This window comes from Pleurodeles waltl, chromosome 9, assembly GCF_031143425.1.
Source record: "Pleurodeles waltl isolate 20211129_DDA chromosome 9, aPleWal1.hap1.20221129, whole genome shotgun sequence".
Taxonomy (NCBI): domain Eukaryota; kingdom Metazoa; phylum Chordata; class Amphibia; order Caudata; family Salamandridae; genus Pleurodeles; species Pleurodeles waltl.
Genome location: NC_090448.1, coordinates 969418301 through 969445020, shown reverse-complemented (window position 1 = coordinate 969445020; position 26720 = coordinate 969418301). Strand labels below are relative to the sequence as shown.

At 40.4% G+C, this 26720-nt stretch overlaps 1 protein-coding gene across 28 annotated transcripts in view; it reads left to right on the top strand.

Annotated features, from left to right (window-relative positions):
* NRXN3 (neurexin 3) overlaps positions 1 to 26720 on the top strand; it is a 1990994-nt gene that overhangs the window by 630730 nt on the left and 1333544 nt on the right. For all 28 annotated transcript variants that reach the window (XR_011198826.1, XR_011198824.1, XR_011198825.1 and 25 more), the window contains exons 7-8: positions 2707 to 3145; positions 17443 to 17826. Coding sequence is in view for 22 of the 28 variants with exons in the window: in XM_069208383.1 (XP_069064484.1) it covers positions 2707 to 3145; positions 17443 to 17826 (823 nt within the window). In the remaining 6 variants the exon portion in view is untranslated. The remainder of the gene's footprint in view (positions 1 to 2706; positions 3146 to 17442; positions 17827 to 26720) is intronic.

The window sequence follows — 26720 nt, the reverse complement described above, 5'->3', positions numbered from 1 at the left end:
CAAGGTTCATGTTGTTGACCCTGTTTCTTGCTTGTTGTTTTTGGAAAATAACAGGAATTCTGACTTGGTGGGGTTGAGCTACAGAGCATCTGGACATCCTGGTGTAGATGAGCTACAGGCAGTGTTTAAGGCCTTGGAGACTTGAGCAGGGGAGACTTTCAAGCAGATTTGTATATAATCGAAATATCAGTATATTGGTGAATGTTGATACAGTTATCGGTGAATAGAGTCTCAAGAGTCTCTATGTGGAGGTTGAAGATGATGGGGAGTTTTATGGAACTCTGGGGGAATGTGCAGATGAAAGGGATCTTCTGGGCCCTGGAGGTGCCAAAATTCACAAACTGGAGTCAGTTGGAAAGGTAGAAGAATAACCGTTCTAGATTGTTGCCAGGATGTGCACTGTACCTTACCTACATTTTGACAATTAAGGTTTCTGCTCTGAATGTTATTTTCTTATAAACATTTTGTAGCCATTGACACTTTTAGACTTCCAAAAAAGAGGAATGTCTACCCTTTTGGACTTAGATTTTTTTCTTACTTCTTCAGAAAAACATTATTTGAAGCTACTATGACTAGTCATGGATCAAAGGGTTCTGTCACTTAATAATAATAATAACTTGTTTTTATACAGCACTTCGTATCACACTTCTGCCGTTATCGGTGCTGTAAGTATCAGGTATTACCATCGCACTTAATTCACTAACCTGGGAAGGAAGTTTGATAGCAGATTTATCATCCTGCTTTAACAAGAGAGCGAGAGACAGAGAGCGAGAGAGAGAGAGAGAGAGAGAGAAAGTCCTCCCCTAGACCAGGGGGTGGGTCGAGTCCTGTGTGAAGTTTCTATTTAAGGAATTCATTTGTTTTGGTCCTCTGTAGAAGTTTCAAGGCTTTCCAATTTATCTTCGCAATTGCCCAAACAAAGATCTTTTCCACCTTAGGAAATAATTGTAAACTCCCAACTACATCCTTTTAAACCTAATAGAACAGAGCCTAACTGGAAAATGTATGCATAATGTTTCTTTGCGAGGTTACTTTTCCAAAACATTTTATAAAGTTTTGCGAATGTTCGTGAAGTGTTATCTACAAGCTTAACATATACAGATTTATTCTACACACTAGAGACAAAGCAAAACACTTTGGGCCAGATGTATCAAGGAGGCCTTTTGCGAGTCGGAAATAGCGATTTTTAAGAAATCGCTATTTCTGATTCGCAAAATGTGATATATCACATTTGCGAATCGGTAATAGCGATTTCTTAAAAATCGCAAATGCCATTACCGAATCGCAAATTGCGATACCGGCCCCATTCGCACCTATGGGCCTGGCCCATATCTGCAATTTTTTTGCATTTCCAAAATTGCGATTTCTTAACCAGAAATCGCAATTTTGGAAATGCAAAACCCCAGGGTGGTGGGGGCCTAAGGCCCCCTCCGCTGCACCCCAAAATCATTTTTTGCAACATGTAAAGTACACACATGCCAAAAGGGCATGTGTGCTTTACATGTACATTTTAAAAATGCATTTTAAATGCATTTTTAAAATTTGCATATGGTTACAAATAGCGATTCCTAAATGCCCAATTCGCATTTAGGAATTGCTTCTTACATGTGCTAAGAAATCGCAAATAAGGAATCCTTATTTGTGATTTCTTATTTAGAGAGTCGCAATTTGCGACTCTCTAAACAGGGTCGCAATTTTAAGGAATCACTATTTTAGCTATTCCTTAAAATTGCGTTCAGAATGTCTTTCATACATTCTGAAATGGCTTTTTGCAGTCGCAAACGGGCATTCGCACCGTTTGAGAATGCAAAAAGCTTTCATACATCTGGCCCTTTGTGACCTTCACAAATTTTTCCACGCAACTTTGCAAAAAAGAAAACATAAAAATTTGGAATACCCCTAGTGCCTTTTATGCGTTCAATAATTCACTATGGTGTATTATATGTATTTTTCAGTCCAATAGAGTTCATCTGTAGAAGATTCATCTCTATTGTCCAGCTGCACATATGGCACCTCCACATTTATTTTGTGAATATCAAGCTGATTTCTGGGAAATCATTTTGTATTAATGCCCAAACCATTCTAACTAAAACCCAATTATATTATTGACCCCTCTAATCAATGTAAATTCCATAAGCAAGCTATATAACATCTTCTGTTTTTGTTTTGTAAATTATCCCTGGTAAATAAACAATCATTCCTGTAAATTGAACTTTCAATAGGTTTTATGGTACTGCTTGTTTGTATATGATACAAACCACAGACAGTCCATAATGCCAACACTCTACTTTTAACCTGTATGGTTTTATGCGTTCGTAGTGTGACATAAACCAACACAAAGGGTTAAAAAGCATTGCATCAATTTACCTACTTCTATTCAAACCTCTGGGTGCAGATCACCACATACGCCTTCGCAATAGCTAACCCTCTTGGTGTTTTTGCTAAAGGAACCTTTGAATTTCAGAGCTGGTAGAAAAATATAAACATTGAAACCGGATATTTTACAAACCCGAACAGGGGAAATAATTCACTTGCGAATCATGTTCTAAATGGAAAATGAGCAATGTTTATAGTTATGTTTTTAAAACTGTAGATTGAATGCAGACTGTATCACACAATAATATTTATACATGTCTCATTGACGTATCCAATGCTCGTCATCTCTCATAGCGACTAATGTGTCCTTTGTTAAACTTATCCCATCAGGTTGCTTATAAAAATAACGACATCCGTTTGGAGCTGTCCCGTTTGGCTAGTATTGGAGACACCAAGATGAAGATCTATGGGGATGTGGTCTTCAAGTGTGAAAACGTGGCCACGCTGGACCCCATTAGCTTTGAGAACCCTGAGGCCTATATCAGGCTGCCCAAGTGGAACACCAAGCGCATGGGCTCCATCTCCTTCGACTTCCGTACCACAGAGCCTAATGGACTGATCCTTTTCACGCATGGAAAACCACAAGAACGCAAGGATGCCCGAAGCCAGAAGAACACCAAAGTGGACTTCTTTGCAGTTGAGCTGCTGGATGGAAGCCTATACTTGTTGCTTGACATGGGATCTGGCACCATCAAGGTGAAGGCAACCAGTAAAAAGGCAAATGATGGTGAATGGTATCACGTGGACATCCAACGAGATGGCAGATCAGGTAAGAAATCACACTTTGATCAAGAACTTTGTAAAACATGAAGACTTGTGAGCTGAATTTGTGTTTATCTGGGTCAAGTGTGTGGTGTGTCATATATTGTCAAAACTAGAGGTTGGGGGTCTTCCAATAACCTTGAAGCTTGGTCTATAGAGTCATTCAATGAAGCAGAAAGCCATAGGCAATTAAAACAATAACAATAATATTGTTGAATAATAAACATTTGTTTCAGGGTAACAGAGGTCCACTAGTTTTAGGATTACTGTCTATCCAGCATACCTACACCAATTTGCAAAGAATGGAGAATTCATAAATAAGAATCCCTGTTTCTCATTTTTTTTATCACCCAATAACCCCCCCCCCCCGCCAGCTGCCCCCATACTATGTGCATGGCTTCTTTCATTTTGCCCTCCTTTTCCATTCTCAACACATCTGTCAACACCGATTGGAATTAATCAGTAGGCAAGGAAGCATAGCTTAAGGAACATTACACACAATATTCTGGAAATGCACTTCTGCGTTTTTTCTAAGTGCCCAGGAACATAGCTGTTACTGGCCTGATAGTCAAAAACACTTGAATTCCTTGTCTTATTCATAAACTTGGTTATTCATTTATCTTCATTATTATTATTACTACCAATTGTTACTAATTATAAGCCACCCTTATATAATTAAAATGCATGTTAATCAGGATATGGTGCATGAGAAACTGGGGTCTCACGGAGCACCGTTAAAGATAAAACAACAATGTTTTGCCTGCTTTCGTCAAATTTAACAAAGCAGGCTTGATTTTAAAACCTTTTGGAAGACAGTCCGTTCTTCCGGGAGAAGTACTACAAATCCGTGATCCCCTTTCCAATGTGGTTTTGTTCTTGGGATCTTCAGAAGCAACTGACCACAACAACAGTGTTGACTGATGTCGTAGAAGTTGTTCGTGCAGGTAAACTGGGGCACTTTATGCGAGCCACTTAAAAATCTGACATGGTAGTTTGAACATACTTTTGGCAACAAGCAGTAAGTGAAGGGTTTCAGATGGTCCTTTTGCTAGCAGAGTCTTAAAATTGACCTGGCTACCATTTTTCGAACAAACAACACCATCTGCCCTTTGTCTAAATGTAGTCCATAGACTATAGCTTTGGTGAATTCCAACTTTGAGTTTATTTAATTCTTTCACTACTGGTTGTTAGCAAACTCTGTCCTTAAGTTGTTTTCAAAATATTGGCTTTAGATTGCCCAAAAACATGTACCTGATATCATCATTGATGTAATTTAGAATGTCGTTAGTAATGTTGTATGTGAGGTCATAAGCAGTGTAGTAGCGGGGGCAAAAGTTATACTTAATGGTTCACAGAACTATAACTGGCAAATTTCATTGGTTTTTGGTTTATAATTGTTAGTTTTTAATCCACTTTAATACTTCACAATGATTTCACTTTAACGTTTTTTTTTTCCAGTGAATGCTGTTTTTTTTCAGTGAAAGGGAGATCATATTACCTTACCTACGTATAACATACCTTTAACTTTCGTTTTTTCCAGTGAATTTGTGGCGTTTTTTTCTATCATTCAGCCAATACCCCCCTGTACATCGCCTTTGGCCATGCACAGTCAGAGGTTGGCACAGGAAACCCTCTGTGCATGGCCATCCCACAGTAGCCTGTCCCCAGTGGTCAGTTAGCTGCTCCTTCCTCCTCAGTGCTTAATTTGTAAATAAAGAGGTGACGGTGCCCAAAGCCCTCCTCTTAAACACGCGGCTGCCTCAATTAAATTTGTGAACACAGAATACTGAGGCAGCGTAATCCTGAAGCCATCTCGGGCATCTTCAATCCATATAAAGCCACTCCTTTCCCCCTCAGCTCACTCTTGCAGCTGTTTTCTCCCTTTGTGACGCTTTTTTGTTTTTCCCTTCCTCTGTCTTTGCCATGTGTGACTTTTGCTTGCAGCAAAGGCTTGAGGCAGAAGAGCAAACCCTGGCCCTCAAAAATAAGTGCCGGTGCTCAGCACCGGAAACAACAAGCACAAATTAAGCACTGTTCCTCCTTCTACCTGTTCACATCTGCTTGCCCCTGCAACCTCCCTCCTCTCCACCATCGGCTTGTTGCCTCTGCCCATGCTTTCTTGCTCTGTTGATCACCTTGCTGCCCTCTTTAGTCCTCCTATCTGTCCTGCATTCTCTTTGTTCATGCCCGTTTCCCCATGCCCTTCTTTGTTCATTGTGCTGTGCTCTTGCTTATGCCATGCCAGCCAGCCTTCTGTGGTCAGGTTGCTGCCCCATCTCCTCCCCTCACCTCTGTTCTCTGTATGTGTGCCCCTGCCACCATTCCTCCGTGGTCCATTGTGCTTCCCCTGCCTATGCCAACCTGCCCTCCACTTTCAGTTTGCTGCCTAGGCCTCCCTCCTCTGGCACTTCTTTCTCTGTCTGCATACCAATGCCCATTCCCAGCTGCTCTCCGTAGTCCGCTAGCTGCTCCTGCCAATGCCAGCCTCCCATCCTTGGTAAGGTTGGGTGCCCCTGCCACCTCCTTTGTCCTCCGTTTTTCATCTGAGTGCCACTGTCCCCTACCAACTCCCTCTTTGGTTCATTGTGCTGCTTCTACCCATTCCAGCCTGCCCTTTGTGGTCAGCTTTCCAGCCTTTTCCCTATTATACTCCCTCCAGACCACCATTCTCCATGTGAGTGCAACTGCCCCCTGCACCAGCTCTCTATGGTCAACTTGCTGTTACTACCGACGTCCCTGCCAATTCTAAAATAGAATTGCAAGTGGATACCAATTCGGTATCTGAAAGAGACATGTTGTAGGTGCCTCTTTCAGATTTTGAATTGGTATGCTTTATATCAATGTTTTGCAACCAAAAATCCAGTTGCAAAACGATAAAAGTTACTGAGACCTCAAAGAAAGTGGTAACTCATTCACAAAAGGGAAGGGATGCTCCTGGAACCTCTTCCCTTTGTTAATTAAAAACACAAGACGGGGAGTAGGGAGTAGTCCATGGGACAAGTGCCATCTCTCCAACAAACAAAAATGCTTTTCCTTTTAAATATAGCCATTTTCCTTCAAGGAAAAATTGATGCATTTAAAAAAAAAAGTTAACTTTATTTAAACGTTATCATAGACAGCAGCCTGCCATCCCTGTGATGGCCTCCAATCATTGTGAGTCTCAATTTGCGACTTACCAAATTGATATTCATGAGGTAGGTTAGATTACAACCCACTACAATTCGAAATTTGTTAACCAACCAATTGGTAAGTAGGCCGGTTCATAAAATTCTTTCCTGGTGGCAAAAAGTCTGCTTGAAATTTGCAACCAGTATTTTGCTATGATCTAGTCCCTAGTTTTATACTTAGAGTATTGCCAAACAGCAAGAATTTTAACAATTACATTGACCCGTCAGATGCGATTTAAATATTTTGACCCTGTAGCACAGAAGACTATGTACTTAATGACAATTATTTAGCCACAGTGTTTCCTTTTAATAGTGATCATCTTCGTGTGGACTGTAGCCTTCATTGATAGTCCTGTCAGTGCTGACAAAGATGGAAGTAAACCAATCCTGTAGTTTTGCCCCAACACCCCAAACTGCCTCTCTCATTTTAGTCGAAGGCTTTCCTCCTTCTGACTCCTCTTCCAGCTGGTAGTCTCCATCACTCCCTTACCATCTTGTGCTTACAGATGCAATGCTTTTCAAGGACCATTCACCTCAAATCTGTGCTTTCTGTTTGCTTTTCAATTAATACATGAGACTCTCTGAAGGAAACCTAGTTTATTTCCAGATGATTGCAAACAAGATCACAACAGAGGCTGGGAGGAAGGAGAGGAACACTTGTTAAAAAGCCACCTGCTCCTTTGTTTGATATTCTCCCCTCCTGGAGCAGACGCTTCTATTTTAATGACAGAGGTTTGAATCTGGCTGCCGCATTAGGCAGGTGAGAGCGACTCTGCCTCTCAGTAAGCCGTTGTTTATAATTATTAAATACTTTTGCCAGGTTTCTTGTGTGTGTCTAAAACCAATGGCATTTCCAGCCTCATCCCATCTGTTTCTCTTTACGCATTTTCAGAATTTAATATTCCACTCACATCTTGCCTCTTCAAAGGTATATCAGGGCAGCTCATCACCTCAGAAGGGTTTCTAAAGGCACTCACAAGTCTATTCAACCACTGACTGTGCTGTCTGCCGCAACTGCCTTGGACAGTGGAGCCATCACTCACGACACAATGTACAGGGTAAAATTGCTATCAAATCTCTCTCTGCTGCCAAGTTCACATTTTTTCCTGCAGCATAAGACAAGGCCACGAGTTCCATTGTATTCTAAACACATTTTGAGAAGTTCTTTCAAAGCTGTAAGAGACAATAGTGCTTGATTTAGAGTTTGATGGACGGGTTATTCCTTTACAAAGGTGAGGGATATCCTGACGGCCTCATTACATTTGAGATAAAGTACCACCTGTCATACATTATAAGGATATTGCAAGTCTCTAAGGAGTTCCATAACCATATAGAGCAACAAGGCCAAAGGCTGACGTCCTCTATAAGGATATGGAACACCAAGGTGACCTGCAGTATTCATTAGCATGCAGAACAGGGTGTACTTTATCCTTTATAATACATAATCACACCATCACCTCTCCTTACCACTTACATCCTTAGTATATAGCTCTTTTATATGAAAGAGAGCTCCTGTTTGTAAACATGAAGAATAATAATAGAATCTCTACTGCAAAATTAAATACATCAAGAAAGCTGTGAGATTTTTATTTCAAGCAGTTATTAGAATCAGTTTAATATGAGTCTGTTTTTTTTTAAAGTCACAGTAGTTAGGAATATGTAGAAACATGCAGAAGGGTTTAACGTTCAATAATTACATATGGAGTGCAAAAAATAAATATGTTGCTTTAAGTGTATGCTTCCTGGTCCTCACTGGACAGACAGAAAAACAGAGGCAAAAGAAAGAAAAGCACCATTTCCTTTTGTTCTGTAAATAGCTGCTACACATATGTTCTGTGACCTGACCTTCCTTTTCCATTGGCTGATGGCTCTTTATAATTGGCGACTGGGTGTGTCACGAGTGGCTGATCATAAAGAAATCAGAGACAGGGTTTATAGAGGGATTACAGTATCCTGTGTTGTATAAGTGTATAAGTGCTTGATATCCTATGGCACTTGTAATAAGAAGGATTGGATAGGCATCACATCAAACTCTAAATTATCCCCGTCCAAAATCTTCTATAATATCTAGAGGATTTGTTTAGAATTTCTGCATGACCTCGTAGTACAGATACAGTCCCGTATGTCATAAAAGATGCTTATTTACGAGGGATGCCACAGAGGTTCAATTCGTAGGGGAGTTTAGAGACTATGGATTTATGTAAATCCTTGAAGGATCGTAGGATTGTAGCATTTTAGCCCCCCACCCCTATTGTCTTTAATGCATACTTGCGGTGCTCTGTGCTGGAGTCAGAGTGAAGAAGGTAATTGCTTGACATATTGTCACTACTTCCAGCATGATTGTGTTCTTTCATAAGACTACACACTCAGTTTTTGGAAATGTAGGCTTCCATGGTTTTCATTAGAAGGTCTAGCACAGCATTGGATCTGATAAGCACTATCATTTTATGTAATTAGAGTTAACTTGAGTTTGCAGAAGTCTTCCTAGGAAGAAATAGATTGAACTTAAAGTGGTAGTTATTTGGATTGGAACGGTCAAGAGGAATTTTTAAACACTGGTGTGACTAGGGTTTTTTTTAATTTAGGAAAAGCTAGTACCTAAAACACCAAGGTTGTTAATGTAGAATTTGACTTGTATCCCAAGATGGCAGTGTACTATTGGAGCATTTAGCTTGATTCCGTTTGTATCACTGAAAGAATATCGAAACCAACACTACGGAGATACAGATATATCGCATTGAATATATTGATAACAAAAAATATTGTTTTCTGATACTTATAATGGTAAGTACAAAAATATTGGGGGAAAAATCATTTCACACAAATATCATAATATCAATATATTTTTTATATATACATAGTTTAAAATACTAAATCTTAAATATTTTAATATGTACCATTACTGTAATCTAAATTAAAAAATAAAATATGTAATACTATATATAAATATATACATAGACAAACATACACATATGTGTGTGTGTATGTTTAATATACATTTATATAATGTAGCACTATTATTACAAATATACATCACATTACATTCTTTGGTTTTATATATATATATATATATATATATATATATATATATATATATATATATATATATATATATCCAGCATACTTCCATTTCTCCGCATGGAGCCTAATCACAAATAGGGCGGCCTCGGCGCTGCGGGGACGGAGCACCCTCGCTAAACATCAAAACCAACTTCTCCTTCCGAAGAAAAGCGCCATACGCCTGTTGTTTGCAGCAATGTAAGGCATTTATTTCCAAATTCAAACTGCTAAGACAAAGTTCTTTCCTTTCCTGACGCGTTTCGGCTTTCAACTGAATATTTATATATATATATATATATATATTTTTTTTTAATGGAAACAATATAAAGAAAATATTGAAGTCTGGGAATAATCGATCCCACTCCAGTTATGCTGAAAGCATAGACTGTTAGAGACGCAAAATTTACTCATCCCACTCCAGTCTGTGCAAAAGTAGAGAAAACACTGGACTTCCGAAGGGTTAAATTTACTATTCCTAACTTGAGTCTGTGCATCAGTATGGAAACCATTGAACTTCAGGGGGATTAAATTAACTATTCCCACTGCAGTCTGTACAACAGTAGGGAAAGTGTTATACTTAGGAGGAGTTAAATTTACTATTCCCACTCCAGTCTGTGCAACAGTCGGGGAAGCACTTGACTTCAAACACATAACATATTTAAAGAAGCCTATTAATTGAGAACAAATATTAAACTCTTAATATGAAAATGATTTATTAACCTAAAACATTATATTTATATATAAAAATAAAAAATAATTAAACAATTTACATGATTATTTAACAATTTAATAATTATCAGTCAAAAATTGTATTTATGTATTACTTATTTAACTTCCCACATAACCCCACAAACCGAGCAGCCCACTCTAAAAATATAACTAAAAAAGCATGATACGATGTAAGTAACAAATAAACAATGAATTTATAATGAATTCATAATTAATTGTTAATTAATTATCACTTAATTAATTTCCAATCCTAAATCCCTACAAACCCAACAGCCTGCACCTAATATATATTTACAAATATACATTTTTTACAGTTTATTTAATTAATAATAAATTAATAATGAATTGTTAATTAATTATTAATCAGTCAACTTCCCACCCTAAACCCCTACATGCCCAGCAACCCACTATGACACTATAAATTACAATTAGCAATTAAATTAAAAATCATAAATCACTTAAAGTTGCAAATTATATGTACAAATATTATTAACAATTACACAAACAATAATAAACACAAAATTTATATATGAACTAAAACGCATACAAATAATTAAACATATGATTTACAAATATATTATGGAAAACGACATTAACAACAACAATATTTTTGACAACGATATTTCTGCATCACTACATTTTTGCATCCCAATATTTTTTGCTGATATTTCTGTAACTCGATATTTAAAACTTTATATTTTGTCCAAATACCCCTTATTTGCCATTTTATGGTGCGCGTGCCCCAAATGATGCAAAAAATTTCAAAATACTGTACCACTGAGAAGAAGTGTTGTGTCCCATTTGAGGAAGCCAAAAGAGTAACTAGCTCTACTTCCATATATTGAACTTCAGTTACCTGCTTAGCCTGCTCTCTGTGGCATGAGAACAGCAGCAAGTGAATTCATGCTGGACCTCTTCATGTGAGTGGTGGTGATCCCGCTCAACCACCCCACTTTGTGAGGGTGGTGGGCAGATAGCACCAGATCCCCAGTGTTGTCACAGTGCAGGAAGGACATATGAAACTCCAAAATACTGCCTCTTAACCAGGGCTATGGCTAATGTTCTCAAAAAGCCCTTCATTGTGACTCCTGGTGGAGGATACAGAAAGAGTCTACTAAGGTTCTTGAAAGGCCTGTGGCCTGCTATTTCAGCATATCTTGGGAAAACAGAGGCGTCACAAGTCAGCATAACATTGGCTTTAGTGCCCTGATGGTATTGCCCTGGGCGCCGAAGCTTGACATTGAGTATCTTTAAGGAATACCCAAGATGAAGGCACTGAGATTTGGACAGCTGGGTAGAGGAGGTGCTACAAACTGCAGTGGCACTGTGGGTGAGAAGAAAAAACCTAGAGACATCATGTTTATCCCATAAGGCATCCGAAGTAGAGAATAACAGAAATACGTTTTGACTGTGGGCTCCAGAGATGGCTCGGAGTTAACAGCTGCTGAAAATGCCCACTAGGTTGATTAGCGGAGTCTGTGCTGAAGTCAAAGACTGATGTGGGAGCTGGTGCTGTCTAATGAACGTTGAGTAGAGGGAAAGCTGTAAAACAATACTTGGAGGCGACTGAGATCAGGCTAAAGGTGTAAGAGGTTAAGGCATCTGCTAAATACTACAGTGGTTGAGCTGGTTTCTTTCAAGAGATGTGCGGTGGATAGCATTTTGAAGCTAGATGCCCGCATACAGAGCTTAGACAACCTACAGAGGAAAGCAATCCTGTGTGCCCTGGAGGTTCCCTCAAAAGGTGATAGGAGTTCCCTAGTGCATGAAATGGAAGCCCACCCTGTCGTACCTCCTGGAGTTACTTGCACAGCCTACACTGCACCTGATCGAATATGCCTACTGACCCCCTTTAAAGCACTCAGGAGATAATAATAAAGAGAGCTACTCAGCTGTGGGAAACAACAGTAATAGTCCTTGTTTTGAAAGGAGAGGGTCCCAAGCATGGCTATTTGAAAGAAGATGGTTTGGGAATATCGCCTATTGTTTTTTTCCGACATGCACACTGAAACCTCAGATAGAAAATGAGGGTTGCTGGCTTGGAAGCGTAAGATAGTGACCAGAGGCACAGATGTGTCTGTAGTTTGCCAATGAAACTTAAAGTTTGTCTACATGGCAAGCACTACGTCTTCAGTCAAGTAAACTCTGCTTGATCATTTTGGAAGGTCTGTCCGCTGACCCAAAGTGATTTGTGACCATCTCTGGGTGTTCTTGTTGGGTCTCTTTTTCGGGGGCAAGGGGTTGGGTGGGTGCCGCTAGCCAGCTGTCTCAGGGATCCTTCTCCAGAAGTTAGGGGGGAGGAGGTCAGTCTGGTTACTCGATTCTTTTGCGTTTTTTTCATGTTGTTTCTCTGCTTTCTTCTTTATACCCCCAATGTTTTTCAGGTGATAGTTTTGCAGAGAGACGTTAAAATCATAATTGTAGGTCTACATGGCGAGGTTTCCCATTTCTGTGGATTGTATTTTTGCAGCAATGTTGTGTTGTGATCGTTCATTGTAGTGCTGAAAAGACAGATGTAAACCAAACAAACCTGTGGCTAAGAAATAGGCATTCTTCTTGCAGGCAGACGGGGAAATCATCCTTCCTCGTCAGCCCCAAGAATTTTCTTCTCTTTAGACTGTGGACTTTTAAATAGGTAATCTGGCTTTTCATTGAAAACAATGCATAAACCTTCCACCAACTAAATACCCTCCCTCTACAGTCCAGGTTTCACAAAAGCATGGTGCACTTCCTCCTCTTAGAAGAAGAAGATTTTCAAGTGCTCTTCATGGTTAAACTCATCCTTGCCACCTTATCGTTCTGTCTCTACCCTTAAGAGTTGACCTCTTTCTCTCAGCTTCAATCCACATCACCAGTTTATCCCATGGGAAAGCCACTGCCCTGACGAGCACAGCCTTCAGGCTTCCCAAAAGCGTCCCTGAGAGTCATGCACTTAGTCTGTGAACAGGAGGTTTTTTCTTGAGATTTTTCTGCAGCAAATCCTCACCATTTTCCCACCAATTATTTACCATTTAAAGCTCAGGGCATAGATTAGAGCTGATGAGAGGTATAAAGTGTTTGTTTCCACAGCCAGCAGTGGGGTTCTTACAAAAGTGCATTGAGGTTGTTTTAGGAAGATGACATCGAATATCTTAGAGGAGTTAAAAATATACCCTTTATCTGAAATATGATTTCACTATTGACATTACACGCACTACATTTACTTAGCACAGCTTAAGCGTCTGCGATATAGGTATCAGAACTTCAGAAGCCATTGTAGTTCTATCCCTCGTTACAAGTTTTTAATGATTGGGATAATCTTTTGCTGTGACCCTGGGAAGGTGGTACCTCCTGCAAATAGGTGTCTTATAAGAAGGTCAGTTTCAAATATTTTGAGTCAAATAAGTAAGATTTTAGTTAAACCAAATGTGACTGGTGCTAATCATATGGCTGCACCACACTGCAGAGTTTTAAAAGTGGGGATTTTTTATTGAAAAGAACAGTGCAGCCTCCGGTGGGATGGAATGCAGACATGTATGCAGACATTACACCTATCAAGTACTGCTTAAGGCCTGAGTATGCCTCTCTCCCAGGGAGCCCAAGGGTTTAGAATGTTGAATCCATATAAGGTGATACCAATTTTAGCCTGTTTCTTTTGCTTAAAGAGGAGGCCGTAAGTTGTGGCTTATCTATTGATACTGGAACCTTTGCACTACAGAGGTATAATAGAAGGTTTGAATAGTTCAAAAATTGTAAACCAAAAGTAATGTCCTTAGAGCCTAGAAGAAAGTCCAAACTGAACTTACCTCATGGTCAGAATTCATGTAAGAAAAAGCTGGGACATATCAATACGGTTCAAAGGAGCATAACCAGAAATATATAATCAAAATCAAGGCGCAGTTGAACAAGGAATACATATTTTGGAATGAACTGACTACATTTGATACAAAATTCTGTATTGTGCCAGTGATGGTCAGCTTAATCTTAAAGCCTTCTTCACTATACCAGTAATGTTATGCTTTGTTCATTTCACTCTATATTTATTGACTTGTGAAACATTGGATCCAAATTTGTGTAGCACAGGCATTGTACTACTGCTTAACAGGAGTAATGTGCAGAGTTCTAAAGCTAGCAAAAAATAGGGTCCAGCTAAAGGTGACAATTTAGGGGTGACCATTTAGAAAATGCCGGTTTCCTGCAACCACTATATAAAATAATATTTTTCTCTTGCTCTAGAATTTGTTACCAAAGCAGTGTTGTCTCTGAAGTACAAGCTAATAATTTAGAAAAGAAGATGCAATTACATGTGCTTTTTATGATAAATCTTAGTGTAAGAGTTTTCCAACAACTGTTGATCAGGTTTGTGAAGTTCTTCTGTCCCCCCTCTCGTTTTCTGAGAACTTGTAAACAAGAACTAGAGTTGCAAGATTTTGTTTACATTTGTGTGCGCATCACAGCCATGAGTACAGAACAATCGAAATTAGACACAAAAACAATGAGATCGAAGCGCAAATTGAATCCTAAATCTGCACATGGGTGCAAATATAGAATTTCATCATATTCACATTAGTGAGTAGTAGGATGCTTGAAAGGCTGATCCATTCATACATTTTCAGGATTAAGACTCAATGAGCCGTGTATTATTTTTTCGAGGCTGCTTTTTCTTCCCTGCGTAATTACACATAGGGTCCAATTCACAAAGGTAAACTTATACTTTAGTACAGATTTAGTACCTTTGGGTGGTCACAAAGGTAACGTTACGAAGAGTGAATATGGGGGAAGACTCTCTGCACACGGGGCGGAAGCTCCACCCCGAATGCGGAGACTCTGCCTCAGGTAGAGACTCCTCCCTCATACCGTTACTACTTGTAACTTTACCTTTGGAAATACCCAAAAGTAGTAAACTTAGACCAATGTCTGTTTACCTTTGTGGATTCGGCCCGTAGTGTACAATTCTGCTCTATGAGAAAGAATCCGATTTGCAACTGCACATTTTTTTTCCTTTCTCTTTTTTTCCATAGGGAAACTCTTTCCCTGACACTACACCAAGTCTGAGGATGATCCATTCCCCTTCTCCCCATGTCCGAAATAAAAAAAGAGTTGGAAATAAGTATGTGAAGGCCCACAGGTTTGTGGTCGTTCACAAACTTTCGAGTCAAGCCGTGCCTTGAGCCACCAACTCCGCATCTTTTGCTTGGGATTTACTACTGCATAGCTGTACATAGTCATAGTGGAGTAGTTGCACAGTAGTAAAACCATTCGTGTCTGACAGGTATCTTTTTGTGGATAAATTCCAGGTGTAAACAGGTGCACATGCTGTGTTTAGTGCTGCACATGGGTTTGTATATCGGGTATGATGTTACCGGGAGAGCAATGCACGAGTTTTCAGTTTAAAGTTTTTAAACAGAGTATCATTTTGCATGTTGATGCTCTACAAAATATGTATTTCTTGCAGTAACTTAAAGCGCATTGTACAAGATACTCGAAGTCAAAATCAGAATCCGGGAACAGAAAATAACTCTTTGCCAATTTGATGATACTTAAAAAGAAAATGATTATTAGAAGAAAGGCAAGGTGGTAGAGCTGGTTTGTCGGAGACCAGGAATGGTCGGGCGTCACACCACCCAATGTGGCAGCTTCACGGATGGAGGGCTAAGCGAGCATGGCTAATGGCAGCCAGCGCCTGGGATGGACTAATCTAACAATTATGCAATAATCGCAGGTGCCAGTAAAACATGTGGCCAATGTTAATTGCTTTAAATATGTCATCAACATTGCATGTTAATCACGGTTAAGTAAAAAGGCTCAGATCATGCATAATTAAATAGGTTCTAGATAACAAACAATTATGATCTTGGGATCAATAACAGAAGCTCCACCGATCCATAGTTGGGCCACAACTAGCCTTATAAATGGTTGCTGTTTTGTCATTCTTATAAAATAAGGACAAACAGAAATCATTTTATTTGTGTTTTTATTTACCACAAATAAACAGGTTCCAGAATTAAATAGCTCTATGTGCCTTTAGTAAAGTCAAATGTGCTTGTTGTTTTGTTTTCTTTTTATATTTTGTTTATAGAAGATAATGCACACATGCACACCATGTATTCAAATAAGCGATTTATCATATTAAAAGCTATTTTAATATGAACAGCGTGTTAAATTATTGTGCCCATAGCCACGGTGATGCATGCCATGAATGTACATTACGTCAAGGTGGCCTCAGATTGGACGAAAGTGGAATGAGCCAAGCTAAGCAATGTAGTCATCCAGGAGAAGTCTGCCAAAACTCAGATGACCTCCCTCACTTCTATACACACAATTAGTGATTTGGCAAAAATGGCAGGTTATTTCAAATCAAAGAAACACCAATCGATTAAGCAATAATTAATTGCAACTGAAGAATAGCCAACAATTGGGTAGGCACCTGTAAAACTGAATCTACTTTACTCCCAGAGCTGCATGTTGCAATGATTAAAGCCATTAGATACAAAGCGGTATCTCATTGCGGTCCTGAACCTCTCCTTGTTCGTCCTTGAGATGTTTGGAGACTGATGGTAGTGATTAATGTAATTTTTTAGGTTGAGTGTGTCCAACTCCATGTTCTTGGAATCCACCCCCTATCTCAGTATCTTGCCTAGCTGATCACCACTTCCCCCAATGTCTTTGCAACCTTTGCCATACACAGCCTTCACAAAGACTGACAAGAGAACTGAGAGCATGACCCTTCCCTTAGCGATTGAACCAAGCCATATTTTGAGTCATCTCTTCTGGTTTGTTGCTTAGGGCTGAAGAGCCTTGCAGTCAGTCTTGACTTCTCAGTATTTGGCTGTATCATTCAGTGCAGATTTTGTATTTTTTGTAAAGCAGATTATACAGGTAAGAATTTACAACCTTAGCAGCAGTGGTGTAACGGAACTTGAGGGGGGCCCCTGCAAAGTACCTGAAGGGGGCCCCTCCCCCCAGACCCATTCAGAGGCCTGCCACCTGTGCACAGTGTACTGTGTTGAGGGCCCCCACCTGGAGCTCGTGAGTCCACCTCACTGCGAGGGCTGCGGGGGCCTTTGTTATGCCTCTGCTTTGAAGCACCAGTATACGTGTGAGATTGAGAACTGTAGCACTATAGCCACATCGTGCTTCTAGAAGGACACAAACACAATTCTAATCTGTTAAGTGTCTGACATAAACAAATAGACACATTGTAAATGATCTGTGATAATCAAATTTATGGCTTGGCTTGCATAAGTAAAATGGCAAATTAAATAAATAAATAATTAAATATTAAAAAGTGATGGGGATTCCAGAGAATATTGAGTGTTCACTTGATCTCATCGTCAATCTCTAAATCTTATATTTTCTTTTATTGCAGGTACCATCTCTGTGAATAGCAAGCGCACACCTTTCATGGCTAGTGGTGAGAGCGAGATCCTTGATCTAGAGGGCGATATGTACCTTGGGGGCCTCCCAGAGGACCGTGGGGCGCTGATCCTGCCCACAGAGTTGTGGACAGCCATGCTCAACTATGGCTACGTTGGCTGCATTCGGGACCTCTTCATTGATGGGCGTAGCAAGAATATCCGGCAGCTAGCAGAGGGGCAGAATGCAGCAGGAGTGAAGTCCTCCTGTTCACGACTCAGCTCCAAGCAGTGTGACAGCTACCCCTGCAAGAACAACGCTGTCTGCAAGGATGGCTGGAACCGATTTGTCTGTGACTGTACTGGCACCGGATTCTGGGGTAGAACCTGCGAAAGGGGTAAGTGTAGGACTTGTGAGCAGGAGAGTCTCATGATGTAACCATTGTGTCAAGTTTTTATATCTCCTTTCGTGCATTTTTGATGAAACACGCGCCTTGCCTTTGGTTTGTAGATTGAATACAAGGCCCTTCAAACACTAATCTTTACGGGTACAGTGTCGGATCAAAAGATAATGTGTCGTATAGGCAAAATCTAACTAGACTGCCAAAATTCTTTTTTTGTTAAATACTGTGGCAGTTGAGGAGGCAATGCTAGAAAATAATTTCTCGGATTTAAACAATAGCTGGTTGTTGTATGGCTGCTTGGCTGTAAATTGCATAAACACATGTTCTTTTGAGTTAGTTCAAGCTATCTATCCAAGTATGACTTTCTAAATAGTGAAAGTGATTAAATATATCACCTAATACTGTGTTTTGGGAGGCATTACCGCTTCTCATTTCAAATGAATATACATAAGGGCAATGTCTCATATTGATGCCAATAAAATTGAAAGCATCAACATTTTCTGCATAAAAATCCAAGTATGTCTACCTTGATTGAGAGGTTGATGAGTGGAACTCTTGACGTTGTGAATTCAGCTTCTGACGCACATGTTTGCAAAACCATAGTCTGATGCACTTATCTTAAAGGTCCATGTCTTCCACAGTAGTCCTGTGCCCCTTGTTACACAGATAGCCCTCACAATGCACAGATGTGACAGGCGAAGCTCCAGGCAGTAGCTCCCTCACCGATTACACAGACCATATGTAGAGAGGCGTATGACAGCAGAGCTATATTTCGAGTCAGATGGGTTTTACCATCTTGGGTTTTAGAGGTAAGCACTAGGCCTGTTTCTACTGGGGTCTTGCAGGCTATGACCTCGGAAAGTACTGAAACAATTGGGTGGGAAGGAGCAATCTATTCCAGAAGAAAACAACCCACCAAGCACTCGCCTCGTCAAAGCAACTGTCAGTCCAGTAAACTCTGCACTGATAGTCCCCAACATAACCCAACCACCTCACATCAAAATGACCACATGAACTAATCCACACCGCTCAGTCTCTGCAGTGAGTGCATATCACTATAGTACCACACATGTCCTGGTAATAAAAAATAACAAAGCCAACAGAAAAAAAATACAACGCAGATGCAAGCTGCTACATTTTTCATGTTTGCCATCATTTTCTTCAGCAATATATCACAGATCCAGGACGACATGCTTATCCCCCCCCCCCCAAACCCCCACAGAGGGCTCTGCTTTTTATGGTGTGCTTGACAGTGCAGCTATCGTGGGGCAGTTATGTAAGCATCACTAGAGAAGGGTTTAGCTTTGCCCACATGTTGGAGCCAGGAGTACATGTTTTGATTGGGTAGAAGCAGCTATTGTGGGGCAGTTATGTAAGCATCACTTCAGAAGGGTTTAGCTTTGCCCACATGTTGGAGCCAGGAGTACATGTTTTGATTGGGTAGAAGCAGCTATCGTGGGGCAGTTATGTAAGCATCACTAGAGAGGGGTTTAGCTTTGCCCACATGTTGGAGTCAGGAGTACATGTTTTGATTGTGTAGAAGCAGTTGGCTTCCACAAAAAGTGCTTGCCCTCCAAGCAGCTTTGATCATTTTATTTACTTATCCAGCTTCCTGGACTACAACTTTGAGGGGAACAACTTTCATGGTCCTAGATAACGAAATAATAGATTATGTTTTTTGTTGACAACTGAACAGATGGGCGGAGGGCAGAGCATTAACCTACATAAATGTTTAGGTTTGGCTTTACAGTGCACCTGTTACATGACCTTTTAACCTACACTAATATTATTCTACAGTTCTTTTCTTTAATACAAATACAGGTATATCCCCATGCTATTTACTTGTAATACTCATATTATCATACAACATTCCTTTAAAGACAGACCAATTAGCATTGCCAATGCCTGTCTTTCCAGCTGGTTCTACGTTTCTGCAGGCTGCCTTCCTTTTGGAGCAAAAAAGGGGGCACATCTGTGATACTGTCTGAAGTGGTGCAGTCGAAATACCCAAAACCCAACGGTGAGCCGACATGGTAATCCACTCTCTAGAGCCAAATGTCATCTATGAACCACAGCCCGTTTGGCTCTATCCAGCTGGCAGTTGGGCCAAGATATCTATAATGTGACACACTCACGCAATACAACGAACTTCTTCAGGAAATTGTGCACAGTGTCACAAAGGATCTGCACACCATCAATAGCTAGGGTGTCTCAGTTACAGTTTTGAGACAAATGATCACTGCAGTGGGGCAAAATCTATTTACATGTTTTGCAGAAGCCCACTATGAATGATAATCCACAAGGAGAGGACCATAATGTACAAACCACATTCCATCAAACGTTCCCCCAACCTAACAAATCAAGTGCCAATTTCTTACTGGGCCTGGCTGGTACTTGCATAACTATCATTGAGCACACACGTCACTAGTTGTGCAAATCATCCAGTCTTTTACCACTAACTTCAGTTACCATTCCACACATGAGAACCAATAGGTCTTCCGCTTCTTCCATTTATTGAGGTTGTACTCAAAATGTTCTCCATATGCCTGTACCCCTCTGCACACCCACCGGCTAGCATCAAAGGTCTCAGTTTAGCAGGACACGATTATTTCAACACACTAGATTCCCACACTATAGTCCTTTGTGGAACTATACTGCAGTCATGTAAGCTAAAAGCTGCTCTTTCAACAGCCTGAAATAAACCTCATTTAAATACAATGTATTTGCCTTCTACACAGATAACTGACATCATGTATACAAATTCCAACCAAATTTTATGGAACTGGTAAGTATTCCACAACAAAATAAAGCTGATCAATCTAAAAAACCAAGCACTGTATTTTCGATTATTTTTTTGGGTTTCATAGAGTGTTCACTCACCCGTGGGTATCTTAACCATAGAACCCAACTTAAAGAAAAGTAAGTGTGCTACAATTCTGAAAAAAGTAGAGTCGTCAGGCTTTTCTTAATCTGCAGTAGAGAAGATAAGAGGGTGAATGATGTTCACAGCACATTCCTCAGTGTTGCAGTTGCCATTGAGAAAGCTCGCCTTCGAATTTGCACTACGCCTCTGCTAGCTGACCTTACACTGCTAATGGGTTAAGGATATGAGAATGACCAGGAGTGTCCTTGCGATTTAGATAAAGTGCTTGATAGATCAGGTATAGGGATTTGAATTTGACTCTGTCACACCAGCAAGCAATGAAATGAGTCCACGGCTGGAGAAATTATATCAAATTTATGGAGGTTTCACACTAGTTTCGGAGCTGCTTTTGAATTAACTGCAGGTTTTTTTTATCTCTTTCTCCGTAAGACTAAGTTATAGTGAATTTCAAAGATCCCTCTGCAACGTAAAATATTAATTTATGATATGTATCTTTTATTAGAAGATGAAGATGTGAACTATCCTTTTTAGCTTCTGTAGCTGGAACCTGAAGAATTTAGTAGCATTTCGGACCTGATCTGACAGAGCAAGCTGTGAATCAAATTTGATCCCTAGATTTTTTACCCATGGTGCCGACATGACTGCTAAACCTAAAAGTGTGGACCAAAACAGCAAACTATTTATGGGGGGGTCTAGGCTAAATGGGAGCAGAATTTGTCTTTTATCTCCTTTAACTTTTAAGTTATTTTTAGTCATCCAGCAATAGATATACTGTACGCCATTGTAGACCCTATCAGCACTAGCTTGTCCATTGTCTTCAATCTTAAAATAATTTGAGAGTCATTCGCATACATAAAAAAATCCAAACCATAATATTGGATTTTTTCAGTAAGAGGAGACACATAGATGTTAAAAAGGAGGGGAGATAGAATTAACCCTTTTGGACTCCAATAGTAATGGCTGTGTCATAGGAAAACAATTCCTCCATCTGAACCTTATATGATCCATCTTTAAGGAAATTGCTCAACCAGTTCAGAACCGCACCTTTGATGCAGTCAAGGCTAAAAGATTTGACAGTATTAAGTGATCCGCCATTGCAAAAGCTGCTGATAGATTGTGGTATCAAAGCATCTGAGCACTTTGTAACTGTGCTCTGCTATTATTCATTGGCTATATATAGCAACTGGGAGACAGATCTGTAGGCTTCTACCTTGTCCCCATCTAATGATGGCATGTTCAAGAAGATGATCTTGTATGTTCTCCAAGAAGGACCTGCTCTCTCCCTCATTACTTTGACTAAACTTGTGAAGTAAGGATTTGTATTTAGATCCCAAAAGGCAGTCCCTAAAAGTGTACCAAAAACAATAAATGGCTCAATGTTTCTTTTTCTAGCATTAATGACAACTTGAGCGTCTTAGAGGCAAAAGCAACAATGACATCCTCCCCTACCACAACATGCAGCAGTTCCATTGCAAAACATGTCTTGCAGCATCATTGCTGAGGGTGGTTTTGTAACCTATTTTAAACCCACCCCTGTTTGGCCATAGATTGCTATTCCTCGTAATGAAATAAGTGATTACTGATAATCATATTTTCACAAAATATACATGCCCTTTTTCACCATTCTCCTAAGGAAGTCTACATTAGAAAATTGGCCCTCTACCTAGTGAGGAATTCTAGGTGAATGGTGTCCTTCAGTTGGTACACCTTGATCATGTATTATTCTCTGGGGATAACATGAGCAGAGTATTTCACAGAACTTACCCTCACCTAGAAATTGTCTTCTTGAGTGGTATCCTACATCTTTCTTTCCAGTCTCCTGGCAACTTCACAAAACATCCTATGAAGCTCAAACATATTGTTTATTATAGAAAAACACATAACTAAACTATATGAAATAGATGATGTGGGCAATGTAAAGACAATCTGGGTAAACAACATAAATCTCTCAACCGAGAATGGGAAAATATAGGGCATTCAGGGGGTTATAGTCAACACAGACTATGCAAAATTGTATAACACACCAAATCAAGGATATACATGAGTCCTGAGTGTAGCATTTCGGCATGGTGTTAAACACAGTTTCATAATTGCAGGTGTGTTAGGGTCTTCTCACTAAAGCTGCTTGTTTCTTTACATCATTAGTCCAGTCATTTATGAAAAAATGAACAACTGTTTCATTGATATGTAGTTTATCAGGATAAACCTCTGCATTTTGCAATTCAAATCCTGAAAATGTACCAGGAATTGTAAATTAAGAGAGGTAACTCAGCACTAAGACAGGAGGAGACAACTGGAAGCTCTGGTAGTGCTCCCTTTGATTCTGTCTGCAAATTCTTTCCACCGGATCTGTACTGTGTTAAATTCAACAAGTTTGGGAACATCCAGCACTTTTTTTAACCTTTCCAATAGGAGCAAACATAGGCCCTCATTACGTGTGCGGCGGTCTCAAGACCGCCACACTCACGATGACAGTCGGACCGCCGCAGATAGGGCGCTCCAACCGCCCTATTTAGACCATGCCAGATGGGCCCCGGTCCGACCGCTGGCACCACCAGGTCACAAGTCCCCTTTCCACCAGCCTTTTTATGGCTGTAGCCCCACCATGCAAAGGCTGGTGGAAAGGGGAGCCCTTGCACTGCCCAGGTTGTCGGCATGGGCAGTGCAGGGGCCCCCATGGACAGCCCTGTCATGCTTTTCACTGCCTGAATTACGGGCAGTGAAAAGCGCAATGGGTGCTGTCACACCTGACGCACCTCAACATTGGCGCCACCTCGATAACGAGCTGGCTTCAATGTTGTGATGTTTTCCACTGGGCCAGTGGGCGGAAACGCTGTTTTCCCCCGCTGGCCCAGTGGAAAACTTCTTATAAGGTGGCCAGCATACCACCAGCACTGGCAGTATGCAGGCTGCAGCGGCTTCAGAGGTCTTTGAAAAAGAACACCGAAGTTGTAATGAAGGCCATCGTTTTTGGGAATTTCAAGGCTGACTTGTACACTCTTAGGAATGTTTGCTGTTCAAGTATTAGCTTATCAGATATTGGTCTTTAAGGCAGACCTTTTACAATCTTCAAAATGTTTTTAAAGAAATGTAATGTCTTAATTGAACAACATATGATAGAAGTAATATTATTTCATTTACCTTCAATGTTCATGTAAAGGTGAATCTATGTGATGCTATTTAAAGCCAGGCTTCTCATGCAGTGGCAGATATGAGCTCTGAGACTGAGATCCATAGCAAGGGCGTTTACTCAGTTTTTGTCTCGTGTCCATGCCCTTAAAGATCTACAAAATTAGCGTACCAGAAAAGTGTGAAGCTCCAAGAGATGAAACACGTTTGTTAAGATGGCTAGAACTTATTGAAAAAATGTTTCAGTGGAAGGTAGACGCCAAACCAAGGATACTGGCTTTAACAACATTTCACAACATTGCCGACTTCTCTGAAATGTTGAATCATAGGTGCCTACCAACCCAAAATAATTTATTCTAATGCTGTAGGCCCACCAAAATGCACAAAACATTGCCCTACTGGGCCATTAAAACCACATGGTCAACCTCTCAGATGACTCATTGCTTTCTATAATTCCATATTAAACAATCAATCATTTTCTTCTGCACATATTCCCTCAAAACATGGCATCACGGATGTCTCTTCTGCACTACAAGTATGGTACCTTTCTTCAACAATGTTTTGTGAGTAAACTGTCTGAGTAACTCTAATTCACCAAACAAATGTCTTGGGAAACCTCCAGGCAGTATCTCTGCCTTCCAGACAATCTCCCACAAACGTTCTTGGTTTATGACCAAGAGAACCGAGCTTCATCTGCAACTCCTATTGGTGTTACCCTCAGCAGGTCTTTGAACTCTTTCCTCCACGCCTCCACGGTGTGAGCAGAGGGCTTCTTAAGCATCCTTCAGACCTTCTTAAGCATCCTTCAGACCCATTCTTAAGAGTTTTTATACTTGTTTCTTTGCCTGTTTGTGTGTGTGAGAATGCATAATCTATACTGAACCATTTTAGACAGCCAATTTCCATCCAGAGTGTCCAAACCTCTTGCTGAGTTCTGGATGTGTTTTAATACCCTCCATTCTCCATGACGTGTCAAATGAGGAACCCGTTCACATATTTGTCTAACCGCTCCCACCTTTTGTTGTATTTATCTTCGCAAACAGGAGAGAATCTGGCTGTTTTGGATCCTTTCTATATATTACCTCCAGCATGATGAGATTCAATTCAGGTCCTACAATAGTGATTGCTTAGTCCTTAGACAGTTAGATTTCTGTTCCCTCTTAAGGCAATGGATTGCCAGGGTCTTTTGCTAACAGTTTTTCCTTCATCCTTGAAGTACATGTCACAAGTTAGAACTGAATGATGCAGCTCATTAAGGGCCTGATTTGGCACTCTGCGGAAGGGTTATTCAGTCACAACGGTGACAGAAATCCTGTCCGCCAAAATCTAAATACCATTCTATCAACCTCAACATCGTGTATGAATCCCTAGAAACACTTTCATCATCTCAGTCTTGCATTTCAAGTAGATCTGTACCCCATGCAGCCCTAGATTGTATGACAATGCCTCCTATTTCGAGAAGTCAGAGATTTATTCTCCCCAAATCAAACTACCTAGGTGTAGAAAATGTTCTTCCAGGCCCCTGTTCTTGACAGGAACTCTGTTGCCATATACAGTCTCAGTACTGTGGGAGCCTAACACACAATGGTAAAAAACAAACATAAAAGTTAAAACAAGCAGGCAAACGAAGCAGCTCAAATATTAATACATAGTCTGGGTTTTAAATAATATTGTTCTACAGCCCCAAATAGCAGACTTCCCAGGATAGTCAATCAAGATGAATAAAACTGTAACTGACTATGAGCAATCGTCCATGCCAAGGGCACACCTATGCACAGTTGATTAAAGATTAAGTTATACTTCACATTCTCTACACTGATTGAACCCCTTAATACAAGAGCAAACTCAGAAAGGCCGTTTGTAGTTCCTATACATTGTACTGGGACAGCTTTCTCAGACCCACACACATTACCTGTAGCACTGATTGTGGCTACATCAACTGTTACCAGACAGCCGAGTTGACATCACCTTGTGTAATCACATGTCTCTGTCATGGAACATTCACAGTTCCCTTGCACACACAGTCATGATTATAGCACATCACAGACTGATCGTGCCCACAGATGCAATACCTCTTACCTGTGTCAGCACCATGTACGTCATGAAGTGGAGTTCTCATCTTGGAACTCACAGCCAGATACACAGCCAGCATGGTCATGAAAACTGGTGGCAAGAACTTCCACCTGCAAAATTGCCATCAGCACTGAAGGACCACGGGAAATAGCCACTCAACTGCATGTCAGGTAAAACTGAGACAACTAGCAGCATGTGCTGTCACACACCCCCTCTCATATTTACATGACAACGGTCTGTTGGAGGAACTCAGAAAATGCAACAGATATGTGTTATGTTCCTAATTTGGTATGATACCTCCATACATTCAAATATATGTAGAGCCACTGCCATAATACACGCCATACTGATCATGGGTTCCCAATATAGTTCAGATATTCCCAGATTCTTTGCCATTAGTGGTCCACAGTCTCACATGGCAAAATCTACACAACGCATCTGAAATCTCAGGCATGCACTCAACAAAACCATGCTGCTGGGCCACCAGCAAGGCAATTAGCAGGCTGGTTCATGAATGATGAATGGTAGAACTGGGCCGTGATCAGCAAAAGCCTCTAACACTAAATGAGGAACATCACGCTTTGCCTGCCCCCTTCTCATCACCAGAGAAAGATTAAAGTGATTCCAGCAACCATTTATAGTGACAGGTGGTACAGTAAATATTGCCTGCCAAATATGTCAACTAGTCCATTAACTCAGAACTAACTATTCCCAGCATTTCTGGTCTCACTATACCAATGTGGCCATGCACAACATTTCACATATTTTACCAAGCCCATCAAGTAATAACATACTACCAAGC